We start from the raw sequence: 18,459 nt of genomic DNA, 5'->3' as shown, positions 1-18,459 counted from the left end.
TTGTTTTCAATGAGCCTCTGCAGTCTGTCTGCTTAAAAATCCATGGGGCCATAAATGCACCAGCCTGAATAGTAATGATCAAAGAGCTCTTGTGACAGTCTTTCACATTATAGTGCATACACTGCACTCACACTAAAAGTACTAGGTGTGATTCTCTCACTAATATTAGCATAAATCAGGTGTAATTTTATTGACATCAGTAGAGTTATATTGGAGCAAGAGGAGAACAAGAGCGGGGATATGTCTACACTATGAAATTAGGTCGAATTTATAGAAGTCGTTTTTTTAGAAATCGTTTTTATACAGTCGATTGTGTGTGTCCCTATGCAAAATGCTCTAAGTGCATTAAGTCAGCAGACTGTGTCCACAGTACCGAGGCTAGCATCGACTTCCGGAGCGTTGCACTGTGGGTTCCTGCGAGTAGCTATCCCACAGTTCCCGCAGTCTCTGCCACCCATTGGGATTCTGGGGTGAAATCCCAATGCCTGATGGGGCAAAAACAGTGTCGCGGGTGGTTCTGGGTACATGTCATCAGGCCCCCCTCTCTCTCCCTCCCTCCCTCCATGAAAGCAACGGCAGACAATCATTTCGTGCCTTTTTTCCTGGGTTACCTGAGCAGACATACGTCTCCTGGGTGCTGGCAGACGTGGGACTGCATTGCTACAGAGCAGCAGCTCATTGCCTTTTGGCAGCAGATGGTGCATTACGATTGATAGCCATCATCATCGTATTCCCGGGTGCTCTTTTAGCCGACCTCGGTCAGGGGCGCTTGGGCAGACATGGGAGTGACTCAGCCAGGTAATACCCATCTTCTGCCGAGCACCCAGGAGATGACGATGGCTAGCTGTTCTACTGCACCATCTTCTGGCAAGCAGCTGGGAGATGATGATGGCTAGCAATCGTAATGCACCATCTTCTGCTGAGCACCCGGGAGATGAGGATGGCTAGCAGTTGTACTGCACCGTCTGCTGCCAGCCTAAAATGTAAAAGATAGATGGATCAAAACAAGAAATTGACCTGATTTGTTTTGTGAAATCAATGGCCTGCTAAACCCAGGGTTTTGAGTTCAATCCTTGAGGGGGCCATTCTGTGTGACAGTTGTTTGTGTTTCTCCTTAATGCAAAGCCACCCCTTTTGTTGATTTTAATTCCCTGTAAGCCATGTCGTCAGTCGCCCCTCCCTCCATCAGATCAATGGCTGACAATTGTTTTGTACAAAACCAGGCAAGGAGGTGACGGCAGCGCGATGAGGAGAGGGAGATGGTCATAGACTTCTCACAAAGTACGGGCTGGGCAATGTGCCCCGGCAATGTGCACATCATGCTGATGAGCTCTGCATGAGCTCTGCAAACATGCTGGCCAAACAGGAAATGAAATTCAAAAGTTCGCGGGCCTTTTCCTGTCTACCTGGCCAGTGCATCTGAGTTGAGAGCGCTGTCCAGAGCAGTCACAATGGAGCACTCTGGGATAGCTCCCAGAGGCCAATACTGTTGAATTGCGCCCACACTATCCCAAATTTGACCCAGCAAGGCCGATTTCAGTGCTAATCCCCTCGTCGGAGGTGGAGTAAAGAAATCAATTTAAAGAACCCTTTAAGTTGAAAAAAAGGGCTTCATTGTGTGGACAGGTCCAGGGTTAAATCGAGGTAACGCTGCTAAATTCGACCTAAAGTCGTAGTGTAGACCAGGCCTGGGTACCTCCATTTGTCTCACATTGCTATCCATTTACGAAAAAGCCAATATTAATGATGTTGTGAGAATTATTCAAGATAGTAGAATCTGCATAATGAATTATACACCAATGCTTTCATACCAGGACACAAACAACATACTGTTAAGACATGACAGGTTAAACTGACTTTTTGAGAAACATGAAAACTCACTTTGCTAGAAAAATGACATAAAGGACTGGCTGAATTTCAAGCATCCTACCTATCAGTCATATAAAACCTCAAATTTCCAATGCATATCCACACTGAAGCAAAATCCATTTTCTTCCATATGGTCAGTACCTTCATTTCATCATTTTGGTTATAATTTGCTGTAATATCCATCTGACTCAAAGCCTATCGAATATGCAAAACAAAAGCCAAGTTAGAAAAAATAGCTTAGCTATATAAAGATATGATAGAGTGGTACTTTATTATTATTCATAAGAATCACCACTGACCTTCCATAAAAACAAAACAAAACAAAAAAAACCATGAAAAATGGTAGACATTTAGGCCCCAATCTTGTGAAGACTTGCATATATATATTTAACTTTATGTATGGGAGTAGATTTCAATGGGACTACTCACATGAGTAAGGTTAAGTACGCATGAAATCTTTTCAGGATTTGGGGATTAAAATGGTCCAGTTAAACAGGACATCAACAAAAATGGTAATTATTTTAGAAATCATTACCTATGAGGAAAGGCTGAAAGAAATTGGCATGTTTAGTCTAAAGAAGAGAAGACTGAAAGGGGACATGATAAGACTTCAAATATGTTTGAAGGGGTTGTTTGTAAAAGGACAGTGATCAATTGTTCTCCCTGTCCACAAAGGGCAGGGCAATAAGTAACAAGGTTAGTTCACAGCAAGGGAGATTTAGGTTATATATTGTTAAGATATTTCTAACTACAGTATAAGGATAATTAAGTACTGGAACAGGTTACCTAAGGAGGTTGTAGAATCTCCATCCTTAGAGGCTTTTAAGAACAAGTTTGACAAACACATGTCAGGGATGGTCTAGGTATACTTAATCCTGTCTCAGTGTAGGAAGATGAACTAGATGACCTTTTGAGGTTCGTTCCATTTCCACATTTCTATGGTTTCTATAATTAAAGAAACCTTGACCATATGTGAGCAGATAGGAGGAAGATCAAGGATCCAGTTCTGCAAGGTCAAACACTGATTAACTCCAATAGTTGAGAGTGTGCAGCAATTCTCAGGACTGAGCTTCAAATTACACTTGAAACAGGGCATTACAAGGATAAAATGAATTTTAAAAATCAGGTTTAAAAGCTATGGAATTCAATGAAAGGTTATTCTCTAATTCATATCAAGAACTATTTTTCTATAAAATTCCATGAAAATTACACTTAATTTACTGTTGTTTGTTTCTTCAATAAAAAAGTGGGAGGAAGAAGAAGAATTTGCTTACATTATATATATATATAAAAATTTCACCACAACTAGGGCACCTATTAACATGATTTTTTTTAAAGTGACTGATTTCATCACTACATTTATTGTATTGAGTTCTATGCAATATATTACACATCACTGCCATAAGGTATATAAAAAATAAGGTAATGAATATGAAACACATTGACATTACAATTATTTAGTGCTACAAAGCATCAAAGGAAGCTAGTGACATTAAAATGCTATGCACTGAGCAGGGACATTTCATTAAAATTCTTCAAGATACTAAATGAAAAGAGCCAAGTACACTTCAGCAGTAAGCACAACTGCCCAGATCCCCAAAGGTATTTAGGTGCCCAACTCCTACTGAAATCAAATTTGGGGATTTGGGTCCATCCTTCTTAAAACCAGAGGGTTCTGATTAAAGTTACTGGACCTATGGCAATTTACATCAGCTGAGGCTCTTCCCCTGATTTCTTCATCCCTTCAGTGAGCCCATCACCTTCCAAGGCAAGCACAGTGCTCAGGCAAGAAAACAGTACTGAGTAAGGGGGGGGGGAGGCCAGGAAGAGGAATAGAGAAAAAATATTCATTTACTTACAGAAATTATAATCATACTTCACTCTTGTGTAGCACCACTCATCTGAGAATCCTGAGACCTTTATAAACATTAATCAACTAATAAAAAGCTCACAACATCCATATGTCCCCATTTTGCAGATGAGGAAACCAAGGAATAGAGGAATTAAACCCAGATCCTCAAAGTTATTTATGCACTGATGGAAATCAAAACCTTTGAGGAACCGGGCCTAAAAGTCTCAGCTAAAGTCAAATAAGAAATCTGTAGGAGAGCCAGGAATAAACCTTGATCAGCTGACTCTCAGTGCCACACTTTAACCTCAAGATGATTCATACTTCTTGCCTCTAGAGCCTATGGTGCCATTTTTTTTGAGTGGCATAACCTAGTACTGTAGATTGAGAGTTTGCAATAAATTATGTTAGACAGAGCTTTCCATCTTCAATGCACTTTGCAAACATTAACTAGCAGGCAGTTCAGTTTCCATGGGGTTACTCTGCTGAGAGTGTGAACAAAGATGCCAATTAGAGCTGACTGTGATAGTGACTTTTGTGATGTGCACATAAAATAGCACATTAACCACTCCCTAGCCGATATGATGCCCTCTCACAAACTCCCAAATTGGCAAGCTTTTTGGCTGTTCCTGCTTTAAGGTCAAGGAGTGAGAGTTCATAGAAAATAAAAACTACTCTTTCATAGTCCATCTAAGTCAGGGTGGAAGCACATTTGTAAGGTAGTTGCAAGGAAGTCTGCACTGTTACTTTCTATGCTATACTTGTACTGTGGCTAACAGGGGACTTAGTTCTGCAGTGGTATCTATGTGGCATTTTTATGAACATTATATTTACTTTTAAAAGTACTAAAAATAAAACATTACTTTACTTCCTTGTCAACATACTAGTTTCAGCCTGAGAAATACTGTGCAAAGGGGTTAACTCTGCAGTATAAGTGTACAAGGGAGTTACTAGATAGCTTTTCTCTTGTAGGCACCTGGAATCAAATCTGGAATTAGATCACAAATGGGAATGAATTTGATGGATACAGCCACTGCTGGACCTTTACTTATGCCACAAACCTCTACAGTAACTATCAGTAAAATATTAACTATTCTCTTTCTTACCTGGAGCTTATTTTATGATGCATGGTAATTAAATATATTTGCAGACTTATTGGGCCAAATTCATCCATAACATAATTCCAATGAATTTATTGGAATTATACTAATTAACTTTAGAAAAGTCATACATGTAATGCATTTTTTTCTCTCCAAGAGATTAGGATTAATTATCTATTAACACCATATGTGTGTGTGTGTGTGCACGCTAATTACCTTCTATTACACAGCATAATTCACTTAGGAACCAAATACTAACTTCAGTGTACAGATAAAAGAACAAAATGTCATGGTGAGAAGGCATTAAAGCTATTTTTGTTATAAAATTCCTTCTCCCTTTTCCACTACTTCACACCAGCAGCTGTTTACATGAGATCTAAAAACTTTTCTAGATGTAAAATTACAGCAGTCTTCAAGAGCAATTAAACAACTAAAAGAAAATAAAAGTACAAAATATTGTCTTCCTGAATTGAAATAAACACTGATATTACTATTCATAATGCTTTTAATTTTTTTTAACAGCACTTGGGCAGTTGCAAACGTCATAGCTAGTTTACTGTTATTCAAAATACTTCAGAAACAAAGCATAATTCTTTCATGGTCCTATATATACACACTTCCACTAAAAAGTTGATATAGCTTGACATAGTCTGGAAAACTAAGGGCCAAATTCTGCCCTCACATACACACACATTATTAAAGTGAGCATGAGCATCTGAGAACAGAATTCAGTCCCAAGGAGAATCATAGAATATCAGGGTTGGAATGGATTTCAGGAGGTCATCTAGTCCAACCCCATTCTCAAACCAGGACCAATCCCCAACTAAATCATCCCAGCCAAGGCTTTGTCAAGCCTGACCTTAAAAACCTCTAAGGAAAGAGATTCCACCATCCTAGGTAACCCATTCCACTGCTTCACCACACTCCTAGTGAAAAACTTTATCCTAATATCCATTCTAAACCTCCCCCACTGCAACTTGAGACCATTACTTCTTGTTCTGTCATCTGCTACCACTGAGAACAGTCTAGATCCATCCTCTTTGGAACCCCCTTTCAGGTAATTGAAAACAGCTATCAAATCCCCCCTCATTCTTCTCTTCTGCAGACCAAACAATCCCAGTTCCCTCAGCCTCTCCTCATAAGTCATGTGCTCCAGCCCCCTAATCATTCTTGTTGCCCTTCGCTGGACTCTTTCCAATTTTTCCACATCCTTCTTATAGTGTGGGGCCCAAAACTGGACACAGTACTCCAGATGAGGCCTCACCAATGTCGAATAGAGGGGAATGATCATATCCCTCAATCTGCTGGCAATGCCCCTACTTATACAGCCCAAAATACCGTTAGCCTTCTTGGCAACAAGGGCACACTGTTGACTCATATCCAGCTTCCCATCCACTGTAACCCCTAGATCCTTTTCTGCAGAACTGCTGCCTAGCCATTCGGTCCCTAGTCTGTAACAGTACATAGGTTTCTTCCGTCCTAAGTGCAGGACTTGTCCTGTTGAACCTCATCAGATTTTTTTGGCCCAATCCTCTAATTTGTCTAGGTCCCTCTGTATCCTATCCCTACCCTCCAGCATATCTACCACTCCTCCCAGTTTAGTGTCATTTGCAAACTTGCTGAGGGTGCAGTCCATGCCATCCTCCAGATAATTAATGAAGATATGGAACAAAACCAGCCCCAGGACCGACACTTGGGGCACTCTGCTTGAGTTGAGTAATCTCAGAAAGCATTTTTGAAGCACTTTAAAAATGAACCAAGCAAACCTACTTGTGTATCATTTCTAATTAGATCTCCCCACCCCTTTGTATTCTCCCTGAAAGGAAAGGTACAGGTCACTACATATGAACATTACACATTAAAAGCTAAGGAAGCAGATATCTTAAGTGTCTGGCTCTACATACAAATAGAAGGAAGATGGGAAACACTTGAGGTGATGCTAGAGAGGAAATTCTGTCTTGTTGGGTACTGGTATTACAGAACTGTAGTGGGAAAACCCTATTCATGGAATGTTATAGTTCATATAAATGAATAAAATTTGTGTAAAGATGGGGGACAGAGGAAAGGAAGAGAGAGTGTGGTTTCTCTATACAAAAGCATTGTAACTCAGATGGAACAATGAAGTAATTGATAACAATGACACATTGTACAGGTTAAGTTGAGACAGACAGAAAACAAAAGGGAATTCACAGAAGTGTCAGCTGCAGAACACCACATCAGGAAAGAGGGGGAGTTGATGAATTGCTTCTGAAAAATACTAGTTTGACACTCTCAGAGGAATTAGTATTTAGCTAATTTACTAATTTAGGAATTAGTACAAAGAATCTTGAGCAAGAGATCGTGGACTAGTTGTACTCATTCACTGTAAGGAAGACAAGACTAAATGCAGGCAGTTATAAAGGTATTCAGCTTCTGAAAGGCAAACCTGCTGAAATTAAAAGGACAGTGTGACAGGATCTTATGGATACTAAATAGGGACTTACTAGGAGGAAAGAAGAAAAATTACTCATGTTCAGTAAAAGAATAGGAGAAGTACAAAAAAACAATTGACAATCCAACAGATTCCTTATAAAACAGAAGGGTAGTAAAGATTTATTTAAAAATCTGAGGCCCCCATGCGTCCCTACGTAGGGATAACTCACATAGGAGTATGTAAATTTATACCCATGGAGTTTCTTCCTTATTTTTCCATCAGCTGTGGTCGCTCAACTGACAAAATAAGTGAGGCTATCAGGGGATCCACTGGAGGCAATGAGCATCCATGCTTTTGTACTGCTTCCAAACCACCCTTAGCAGTATGGCCCCTTCCCTTCTGCAGAGCTGGAACTCCACAAAGCACTACATGTGTGGCTTCTAAGGCGTGGTAAACGGGGAGAGTTTCCTGCAGATATCATTTCTCTCTTCCATGATGACCCTCCCACTATACTGCAGCTGGGATCTGCAGGTCCCAATCCACTCTGCTTGGAGAAGTGCACACAAGTCTCCAAATGGGGATAATATGTATCAGATGACTCTACAATGGATGAAACCACCAATAACTGCTTTGCCCCAGCCTGTAACAAAAATGCTTGAAAACTATGTGAAGTATATTGAGTTCAAAACAAATGTGATGTGAGGAGGTAGATAAAAAGGATGTTGTTTGAATTAAAATATTATGTTGTCTGGTTTGGAGATAAAATTGGCTGACTGACTAGAAACAGAGTGATTATAAATGGTGCAAAATCAAACTGTGAAGAAGGACTGAGTGGGATTCCAAAGCACCATTTATATTCTCCACTTGCTGTCCATAGATAACTTTTGTAGTGTTAATGGGAGAGATGCCCAGACATCGGTTAGGCAACTCACCCCACAATGTTCAGTAATCCAAAGCTCACTGAAGTCAATGGAATGAATAATTTTAACTGTGTGTGAAAGCAGAGTGTTTTATTAACACAAAACATTTTAGTACTTTAGGAAACTTCTCCAGAAATCAACCAACCCCTTTAATCTGTGAATTTCTATCAGAGATTTTCTAAAAGCAAGCAAACAATAATAATCTGTGTTTTATTCTTTACTTTGTATTTATTCCATGCTTGTATAATGTGCTCACTTGGTATCTGAGATATCAAGCTGTAGTTTTAATATACCACATTCAAGTGGCATGATGATTGGTACAACTCTGTTTTTGTTTATAGTTTATTGCTTTACCTTGCATACATTAACTACAAAGAATGAATTTAAATCACACCTTTTAGTAATTCCACCACAAAAGAAAAATCACAATGGGAGATATTTTTGTGTAGTAATTGCAACAAAAAAAACCCACACTGTCATATTATTTTCCTTAATAAACTAATGCTTAAACAAATGTCAAATTTCAGGTCAATGGCTTAAAAAATCTGAGAGATTTGCATGGCAGCAGTTAAATATTGCTGCCACCTTCATGTTACAGATGGTATAAACCACAAAAAATAATTAGAAGAAAAATTACTGTTAGATTATATTGGAAAATTATGGTAAAACCACCAGTTCGCACTTATATCGTGCTATACATGTTCATAGTACTTTTCACATTAGCAATATGAAGTAGATTTTGTTATCCTCACTTTACCAATGAGAAAACTAAGAAACCAGATTGGACTCTTCCAGCTGGTATGCATACTTCCACCTTTTCATGTTCTCTGTATGTATAAATATCTCCTGTCTGTGTGTTCCATTCTATGCATCCGAAGAAGTGAGCTGTAGCCCACGAAAGCTTATGCTGAAATAAATTTGCTAGTCTCTAAGGTGCCACAAGTACTCCTGTTCTTTTTGCAGTATTAAGCAATTTGCCTAAAACCATACAAAAACAGTGACATACCCAAGATTAAGTTCTTGCATCCCCTGAAGTTATACCAAAGAAGAATTTGGCCCATTAAATCCTTGCCTTTGCCATCCAGACAGGTACTACTGTCACTGAGACTTGTTTTGCTATTGACTCATTGAGATTGTTATTCATTATTTAAGTGCAGAGTGTTTTCTCTGTATTGTATTGCACAGGGTGAAAGACTTTATGTGTGGTGTTATTAAGGACTAAACCCCAAGCTGGGAGCAAGAAAGTTCTGGGTTTTAATATTGGCTCTACCTCTTAGTCACTATAATAGTGATAAAGGCCATTAAGCCTTCATTCTTACCTATTTTGTAATGCAGTAAATAGAATAGCTTAAACTAATTACACACCAAATCAATAAGCAGTGCTCAAAAACATTATTAGGTACTGCAATAATTTAATGAGATGGGGGAAAGAGAAAAGCACAAATAACTGACCTAATGCTGATGCCTGATACCTTTTAACACTGAGATTTATACCCACATTTAGAGATGAACAATCAAACTATTTTGGTAGCCAATTAGAATACAAAATAAAACTATTCTAAAATATTGTAATTTATTATAATATCTGAGATCCTCTATATCCAACCAAGGATGCTGTTCCAAAGAAATCAGAAGATGACTAGGGATGGCTTGGTCTGGCCTCCCTTAAGAAAGTGTCGAAAAATGAGAGCATCTCAAAATGTATGAAGGTGTGACTGAAGAAAAACCCAATTTTTTCCATAACCATTTATGGGCATGAATCATGGAAAGTTAATGCTGCTGACAAAGAAAATGGAAGCTTTTGAAAAGTAGTGCTGGCAAAGACTCTTATGTATCTTCTAGGTGGGGAAAAAAAAAGTTGAATGCCTATGTTAGAAATACTGTTGGAGAGAAGCATACCCTGAAGTCAGAAATCAACAGACACAAACTTATGCACTTTGGTCACATTAGGCATAACAAGGAAAATAACACTGAGAAAGTTAGCATGGAAGGTATGGGGGGGGGGTGACATCATAGCAGGGGAAAACCTGAGAGGAGGTGGATGGATGGTGTGTAGCATGCATATCACGGGAAGGTAAGCTGCTGATTGCCCAAAGTTAGCAATGGATTATGAAGGCTTCCAAAATTTCTTCTACAATGTCACAGATTTTCACACATGGAATAAATTTATTTACTTATTTAGGGGAAACAGTTTCTTTAAAACAACTCCAAAGATAATTTTCCCTTTCATGGACCACAATTTTTCCATCTGTCATTGCCTTTCTCTGATAACATTTATTTCACCTTTGCCTGAAATCATGAGGAAACACTGAAAGCAGTTCCTAGATGTCTGCATTAATGTAATTATATTCAAAGACTCTGTATTAAAACAAATACAAAGAGAACTCATGGTGAATGCATAAATACAAATTTTGTCTGTTTGTTTTGTTTTTAAGAGAAAGCCTGCCACAGTTAGCTTAGTGTTAGTGTTTTCCATTGCCACTTGGAAGAAGGCCTGTCTTAGGGCTTGTCTACAGCAGTTGCAGCAATTTAACTTAGATTAGTTTAGTTAAACTGGTGCCATTTTTGTTTATTATATCAGTTTAAAATGGCTAATATCAGTTCAGTTTCTATTTCACTGGTGATAGCTAAACATATACAAACCAAGTTTAAACTGATGTACTAGAGTCCACAAACAAACATTGCACCAACTTAACTAAATCATTATAAAATCACACCTTTATACTGGTACAATTTTGTATGTGGATCAGGCCTAAAATTGTTATTCCTGGCCTCTCCTATTCCAGGAGAGGTTAGAGATTGGGACAACAAATCAGAAAGGACTCTTGCATAACAGTCCTGAGTGCCAACTCAGGGCTATCAAGTCAGATCACAAATATGAACTTTATTGATAAAAATGTAGGTTCATGTGTTCACAACCTGTGATTTTGCCACATACATTTTATAGGAAGTTTTTCTGTGGATATTTTGTGAAGAAAGAAAGAAAGAAAGTAAAGCTTGTACAGTAATTTACTTCAACTAACATGAGCAGAAGGGAGCAAAAGCCAACAGAACTGGGTTAGAAGGCATGAGAGGGAAAACATCAATTCCTCTTTGGGCTCCGCATGAGAACCTGGAAGTGTTTGACCCAGAAACTGTAGGACAGGAGCTCTATATACTGGGAGAAGCATACCAGAAAGCAGCTGTTCTCTGCTGCATCCTGTCCTTCAAGCTTGGTGATTGACTGCACAAAAATTAATACTGCTCCAAGAAGCTTAAATTCTATTCCAAGTATGCAACCTCTGTAGCGAAGGGAGAAATCTCCTGCACTTCCTTGATGAGGGCCAATTATCACCCTAGAAAGTACACTGCAGTCTCAAAGAGAGCTTTCTCCATTGATCCCCAGGATTTGCAGGGATGAAAGTCTTGCTCTCCGGCCTCATGGTCTCTTACCTTTTGTGACCAGAGATTTTGCCTCTGTTGCCTGAAATGCCTTACAACATTTTAGATTGAAGATTTGCAGAAACCTCGAGAAGGGTTTAAATTCAGAAAAATTATAAAGTGCTTAATTGGACATAAAATGAGTGGTGATAGTATCAGGATCCTTTGCAATGCTCAGAACAGTAATTACTTTTAGGAATAAATCTTTAATTAAATAAAAATTAAGAATAGTTTAAATTAGAAAATCTAATAAAGGCGGCTATCGGGTGATTTAATATAGTGGGAGATCCCACATCTAGGACACATGGGGGTCCATTGCCTATGATGTAATGATTCCACTTCCTGTGATGCAATGGTAAATTCCATTTTCTGTGGGGAATGACTCAGCAAAATTCCATAGCGATCCATTGAAGCCCATAGGAATACATGGGGCTTTCAAACAGGAAGTAGCTAGGGTTCATCCAAAGGTCAGCTGAAAAACTCCACAGGAATACATTGAGCCAATAAAAGTCTATGGGAGAAGGAGGGGCTACTAGTACACATGTCTAATTAGCATATAATTAATATATGCTAATATCTAGAAGCTGATTGGTTGAGCTTGAGTGCACATGACATAAATCCCTGAAAGTTGATTGGCTGAATTATGATAATAAATTATAGCTAATGAGCTGCCAATCTTATATAAAGGAGACAGCCAGCAGGCTAAAACCTTGTAGGGGACAGGAACCTGAAGGAGAGTGGACTCACAGAGCTGCGGCAACCACACCAGCAGAACCTTGCTGGGTAAAAAAGCTAACTATTGCCTTACAGCAGCAGAATAGCTAGCTACCCATGATTACAACCATTGACAATGCTCGTCAGCCTCAGACAACGCTCACTAGTGGCAATCGTTCACAAAGCAGCTACTACTGTAGCAGCATCACAAGCCACAGCAACGGCTTCTGTTAGTAGCTAATGGCCTTTCCTTCCTAGCAAAGCAGTTAAAACAGCACTGCAACCCACACTTGCTAGCATCGTTCCCAAGCAGCTCTTGCAACAGCAGTAACAGCAGTCCATGCAGGGTTCCAAGGTTGCCTTGGCAATAGCCGTTTCTACCACCCAGACAGCAGAGGCCACCGTTGCAGCTATAGGGGGTCCCTGGTATACATCCCCTTTTCCGTTGTTTCGGATATCTATCGCTAATCAATAGGGGAATGTGTTCTGATTCATGTTGGTCCTGATCTGCATATCTGTGGTTTGCACAGATCGGGACCGACGTAAATTGGAACATGTTCCCCTATTATACAGTACAGTACTTGCATCCCCCAGTGGCCCACAGGGCCGCCAATTAACTCCTCCCCCTTCCTCCCTCATGTGTGTCCTGCCTGCCATAATCAGCTGTTAGGCGGTGTTCAAGAGGCGCGGGGGAGGTGAGGGAGGAGTGGGAATGGGGGACTCCTTCCCGTCCCTCCCAATGCCTCCTGCCTGCTGCGATCAGCCATTAGGTGGCATTCAGGAGGCGTGGAGGGAGGGGGAGAAGTGGGGATGGGGTGCTTGGAGGAGAAGGCGGAACTGGACGGGAAGAGGCGGTGCGGCCCAGAGAACAATACTGTCCTGTACTCATCATGAGTGCAAAATGCGTTCAAAGTGTTAAGAGTGGGCCTGTGTCTAAGAGGCAACATAAGAGTGTAACATTAGAAGTGAAATTAGATGTTATAAAGCATATTGAAAGAGGTAAGCATGCAGCTGATGTTGCTCGTATTCTCGGTTTACTTACTTCTATGGTATGTTCAATTTTTAAGAGTGCTGCTTGAATTCGTGAAAGCACTAGAAGTGCTACAAAATTGTCATCAATGAAGATAATGAAACAGAGAAGCTGTACAATGGAGAAGATGGAATGTTTGCTGATTGAATTGATGACCTCCATGAAAAGAAAATGACTGTGAATTTAAGCTTGATTCAAGAGAAGGCCAAAAGCCTGTACACCGATTTAAAGGAAAGAGAGGGAAAGAGCTCAACAGCAGAAAAGGAGGCCTTCAATGCTAGTTGTGGGTGGTTCTACAGATTTCAGAAGTGTGCCAATCTACATAATGTAAAAGTCACAGGAGAAGCGGCTAGTGCGGATGAAGAAGCAGCTGAAATGTTTCCTACACAGCTATACACAATTGTTTCTGAAGGTGGCTACTCTTCAAAACAAGTTTTTAACGTTGATGAGATTGGCGTTCACTGAGAGAAGATACCAACGAGGACTTATATTTCTCATGCTGAAAAGACTGCCCCTTGGTGCAAAGCTTCAAAAGATCACTTAACCCTTCTGCTTAGGGGAAACGCAGAAGGCAATTACAAGTTGAAGCCCTTGCTTGTTTACCACAGTGAAAACTCAAGAGCAATGAGGGGCTACGCCAAGTCTTGTCTTCCCGTAGTTTGCTGGATAATTTGCTTCTGCTGGATAATGCAAGCCCATGAACTGGACTATGAAGCCCTCTGCCCGAACGTCAAGGTCCTATTTTTGCCACACAATACCACATTGTTGCTGCAGCTTATGGACCAGGGTGTAATGGCCACATTCAAGGCTTACTATCTAGAGAGGACGTTCTCCATGCTGATTAAGGAAACGGCAGGGGAAGGAAAGCCCAGTGTAAAGGAGTTTTGGAAGTCCTACAACATCTTGCACAGCATGGAAAACATTGACGCATCATGGGAAGAGGTCACTTTGCAATGTATGAACAGCATTTGGCGCCGTGCATGCCCAGATGCTGTCCACAGCTTCATGGGATTTGATGCCATTCCTGCTCTTGAGCAAGAAATTGTCAAGTTGGCAAAGGATGTCAGCTTCAAGGAGGTGAAGAAGGATGATGTACAGAAGTTGTTGGAGTCTCACGCTGAACAACTGACAAATGAGAAATGGACTGAGCTGGACCAACAACGGATATCTGAAGAAAGCAAAGATGATGATGATGATGATGACGACGACGTAGGGCAGGAAACCAGGAGTTTGGCAACAAAGAATCTCTCCTGTTTCTTTGGATTGCTGGATGAGATGATGGAAATCATACAGAGCGGTGATCCTTTTCATGAATGGTCTGCCCATGTCCCCAGAGCTCTCAATGATGCACTGGCTTGCTACAGGGAGAGCTATCATTCAAAAATTCATGCAGGAGAACAGACATTGATAAAATCCTTTTTTAAGACTTCTGCAACCAAAAAGTCAGCCACGGAAAAGCCAGCCCAAGAAAACCCAGCCACCACCCCTTCCTAAATTTAGCGTAATTGACACTGTTTATACTATCTTACTGTACTGTATTTACTGTATTAAAATGTTCTGTGTTTGAATGGTAGGGTTCTACATTATTTTATTAAATGTTTTATGTGTAAAATGTGTACTATTTAACCTGTCATTGCAAAAAGGTACACTGTTTAGGCAAAAAGAGCATTGTCATAGGTGAGTGTGGTGAAGTTGTGAACGGATCCCCCCGTTATTCTATTATTTCTTATGGGGAACAATTCCCCGGTATATGTTGTGTATACCTTTCCAAGTACGCAACCCCAATATATACAGGCGACCCTCTGTACCTCAGCAGCAGCCAAGCAGGCTTGTATATATGCTCCCTGAGGAGAAACTTTACCTCAGTGGAAGCAGGCAGCCCCTTGAACAACAGCACAGTTTGCCATCAGCGCTCCCTGAACATCGCTCCCAAAGCATAGATCAAGGGTCTGAAACTCCTGGCTCGTGGGCCATCTGCAGTCTGCGACCCTCTCCAGTGTGGCCTGCGGGGCTCCAGCAGTTTTAGGGCCGGGTCTCTCCCTTGGGCCCACCCCCTAGGTGATTTACAATGGCCCGGGGCCCTGGCAGCGCAGCGGAGCTGAGCGGCATCTGCCTGCTCGTTCCATGTGTCTGCTGGCCCCTCCCTGCGGCCCCGGAGCAGGGCGAGGCTATGCCTCTGTGCACTGCCCCTGTCCCGAGCACCCCTGAGGCCAATGAGAACCTGCAGGGGCGGTGCCTGGGGGCAGCAGCGCATGGAGGCCCCCCTCTCCACCTTGGAGCCCCAGGTAAGCGCCACCCCTCTGACCCCCTCCCAGATCCTGCACCCCCTCCCCTTTCCCACATACCCCTCCCGCCCCAAACTCCCTCCGAGTCTGCACCCCCATCCTTCCCCCCCGCCCCCAAACTCCCTCCTAGAGCCTGCAACCCCACCCTTTCCCCCCCACCCCCAAACTCCCTCCCTGAGCCTGCACCCTCCCTTCCCACACACACCATCCCTCCTCCAAACTCCCTCCCAGAGCCTGCAACCCCACCTGCACCGCCATCCCCTGCCTCAGGCCAGAGCCTGCACCCAGCACCCAAACTCCATCCTAGAGCCTGCACACCAGGGCCCCTCCCCCACCCAAATTCCCAGAGCCCAACCTCTCACCCCTTCTGCACACAAATCCCCTACCCCAGGCCTCCTCCCCCACCCAAACGCCTTCCCAGAACCGTAGGCAGGTGGGGGGTGGAGTTGGGGGGGGCAGAATTTTGGGAGGTGGATTCTGGGTGGCATGAGTGGCATTATTGGGCCGCTGGGAGGATTTGAGGACTGGCACTGGTCCTAAGCTAAATTGAGTTTGAGACCCCTGGCATAGAGCAGAAGGACTTCTAACATGATTCAGAGGGATGATTAAGAAAGCCCTTATAAGTCCAGTCTTTCTTTTATTTTACTATCCTAGAATGTATGAGCCTACAACACTATAAATCCTTGTATGTGCAGGTAACCCCATTGTACCTGAATCTGCTCTCCTACTGGTGTAAATCTGTACTAATAGCACTAAAATCAAACGAATCACACCAATGTAAAAGCATAGTAAGGGACCGGATAATCAGGTCCACTAGCTTCTCCTCTGAGTGAGGGTGGGCAGGGCGGAGTCTTTATTCCTTAATGTTGGAGATGCAGAGAACAGATTTTTTTCTGAAATTGTTTTAGGTAGTGCCTGGTTGTTCTTCCATAAACTCTGGACTTCCCTGGAAAGTTCTCCAAATTACTGACCCATGGGTAAAAGTAACCCATGACTTCTGCTCTCTTGCCATTACTTTATGATAAAGAGTGGGTGTATGGGGCTAGGGTGACCAGATATCCCGATTTTATAGGGACAGTCCCGATTTTGGGGTCTTTTTCTTATATAGGCTCCTATTACCCCCCCCACACCCCCGTCCCGATTTTTCACATTTGCTGTCTGGTCACCCTATATGGGGCAGATAAATTCCCTAAGTGTTTAGAGGGCAGACAGGCAAGAGAGCAGATGGACACTGTACAGAGACAGACTTCCTCTGCTTTGCACAATGATCTAGAACAGATATCAGGAGATTCCCGGAGAAAGCTGACAGCATGAGAGTATGGCTGAAAGCAGGAGTTGTGTGCAGCCATGTTGTAGCCCTGCTGGTCCCTGGATATGAACCAGACAAAGTGGGAGAGAGATAATATGCTCTATTGCACCAACTTCTGCAGGAAGGGACAAGCTTCACAGAGCTTTTCCTCTCGTTTGGAGACGGTAACCAGGAGATGTGCTCGTGGGATGGGGAGAGGGAGGAAGTGGGGTGGGTTCGGGTATGTGTCACTTAGCAGTGACTTCCCTCCCTCCCAGTGACCCCACCCCGCTCGGAGCGCTCGAGTAAACCGCAGCTGGGCCAGTCCCTCCCACCGCGCCCCGCCTCTCGCGATGTTGCTAGGGGGGGCGCGAGACGGCGCAGCAGGCGCGTGGCTAGTTGCTAAGGCTCGGCGCTTCCGCGAGCGGTCGCTGCGAGCAGTTGGGGGAAGCGGCGCTGGAGCCCCCGCCGTTGTCCCAAGGTGACTCCCGCCCCCCGGGAGCGCGGCGCGGCGCGGCGCGGCGGGGGAACCTCCAGCCCCACGTCCGCTCCTTCGCACTGGAGGCCTCCCGGGGCCTGGCTCCCGGGCTGGCACCTGCCCCTCCGCCGGGCCTGGCGCAGTGACTCGCTCCCAGCCCCTGCCCGGGCTGGGATCCCGGCGGGGAAGCGGGTGTCTGTGGGCGGCTGCCGGGCCCGCTCCTGTGCGAACCAACCGGGCGATGCTGCTCGGGGCGGGGCGAGCGGGGTCAGCCTGGATCCAGGGAGAGGGCCCCGCCCCGGGGGGGGGGAGTGTGTGTGGTGATGTTCAGCCCCCGCCCCCCGGTAACGCTGAAACAGACGCGCTGAGTTAAGGCCCCAGCCGCCCCCCGTCACCTAATGTCCGGGCAGCCCCCGTCGAAGCGGCTCCAGGACGCTGCGGAGCCTTAGCCAGGCCGGGGGAGCCGCGTTCCCAGCCCCACGAGTCAAGGGTGTTTCCTCCGCCCTGGGCAGCGGTGAGGCGGCCGCGAGCCGGCAGGGTAAACTCGCCCCACCCCCCGCGGGTTTCCGGCCACTTGGCCACTGCACATTAACGGGGTAGAAGCCTCCGCGTCCGGGGCAGCCAGCAGTTCAATTGTGGGGGGGTTTGAAAGCGGCTGAGTTGCTTCAAATCTGTAGGTTTGACAGGCACCTTCTTTAGGGGGGGAGTGACAAGGGCCCGTATTCTGATTTCAGCAATTGATGTGGATGAAGGTAATTGACATCACTTATGTTGTCAAGTGCACAGAGTACTGTTATTTGTAACCACTGTAAATTAAAAATCAGGCTGCTCTCTCAAAATTTTGAAAGGGACCTTGCCAAAATGAATAATGGGTATGTGCCCATTTATGTTTCTTTATAATATATAAGAAAGGTCTGAAAAACTGCTCCACCCCTCAAAAAACTCCCTCCCCACACATTACCTCCACTTGTTTCCATTAGAAATTCAGGTAATTTCTAGTCTGGACTCCTAGCAAAATGATTATATCATAGGTGTCAAGAGTACATGTTGAGCAATTGAATGGAATAGGAATTTTTAGTCAGACAGTTTTAAA

At 43.2% G+C, this 18,459-nt stretch overlaps 1 protein-coding gene and 1 long non-coding RNA gene across 15 annotated transcripts in view; one reads left to right on the top strand and one right to left on the bottom strand.

The window, feature by feature from the left end:
• LOC123366535 overlaps positions 1-17,883 on the bottom strand; it is a 34,112-nt gene extending 16,229 nt beyond the window's left edge. Inside the window, exon 1 of the long non-coding RNA XR_006578122.1 lies at positions 17,762-17,883. This is a non-coding gene — a long non-coding RNA (uncharacterized LOC123366535). The remainder of the gene's footprint in view (positions 1-17,761) is intronic.
• TBC1D32 (TBC1 domain family member 32) overlaps positions 12,018-18,459 on the top strand; it is a 186,229-nt gene continuing 179,787 nt past the window's right edge. For 3 of the 14 annotated variants that reach the window (XM_045010104.1, XM_045010117.1, XM_045010118.1), the window contains exon 1: positions 17,987-18,118. In XM_045010104.1, coding sequence (XP_044866039.1) covers positions 18,107-18,118 — 12 coding nt within the window. In that variant the 5' untranslated portion in view covers positions 17,987-18,106. Of the gene's footprint in view, positions 12,039-17,242; positions 17,370-17,687; positions 17,905-17,976; positions 18,119-18,459 lie in introns of those variants that run through there. The other 11 variants (XM_045010116.1, XM_045010105.1, XM_045010109.1 and 8 more) reach the window with 10 other exon arrangements.

The sequence above is a fragment of the Mauremys mutica genome, chromosome 3 (genome assembly GCF_020497125.1).
Source record: "Mauremys mutica isolate MM-2020 ecotype Southern chromosome 3, ASM2049712v1, whole genome shotgun sequence".
In the NCBI taxonomy this organism is placed as follows: Eukaryota; Metazoa; Chordata; order Testudines; family Geoemydidae; genus Mauremys; species Mauremys mutica.
Note: the sequence above shows the minus strand (reverse complement) of the source record. Positions and strands in the feature narration are given on the sequence as shown.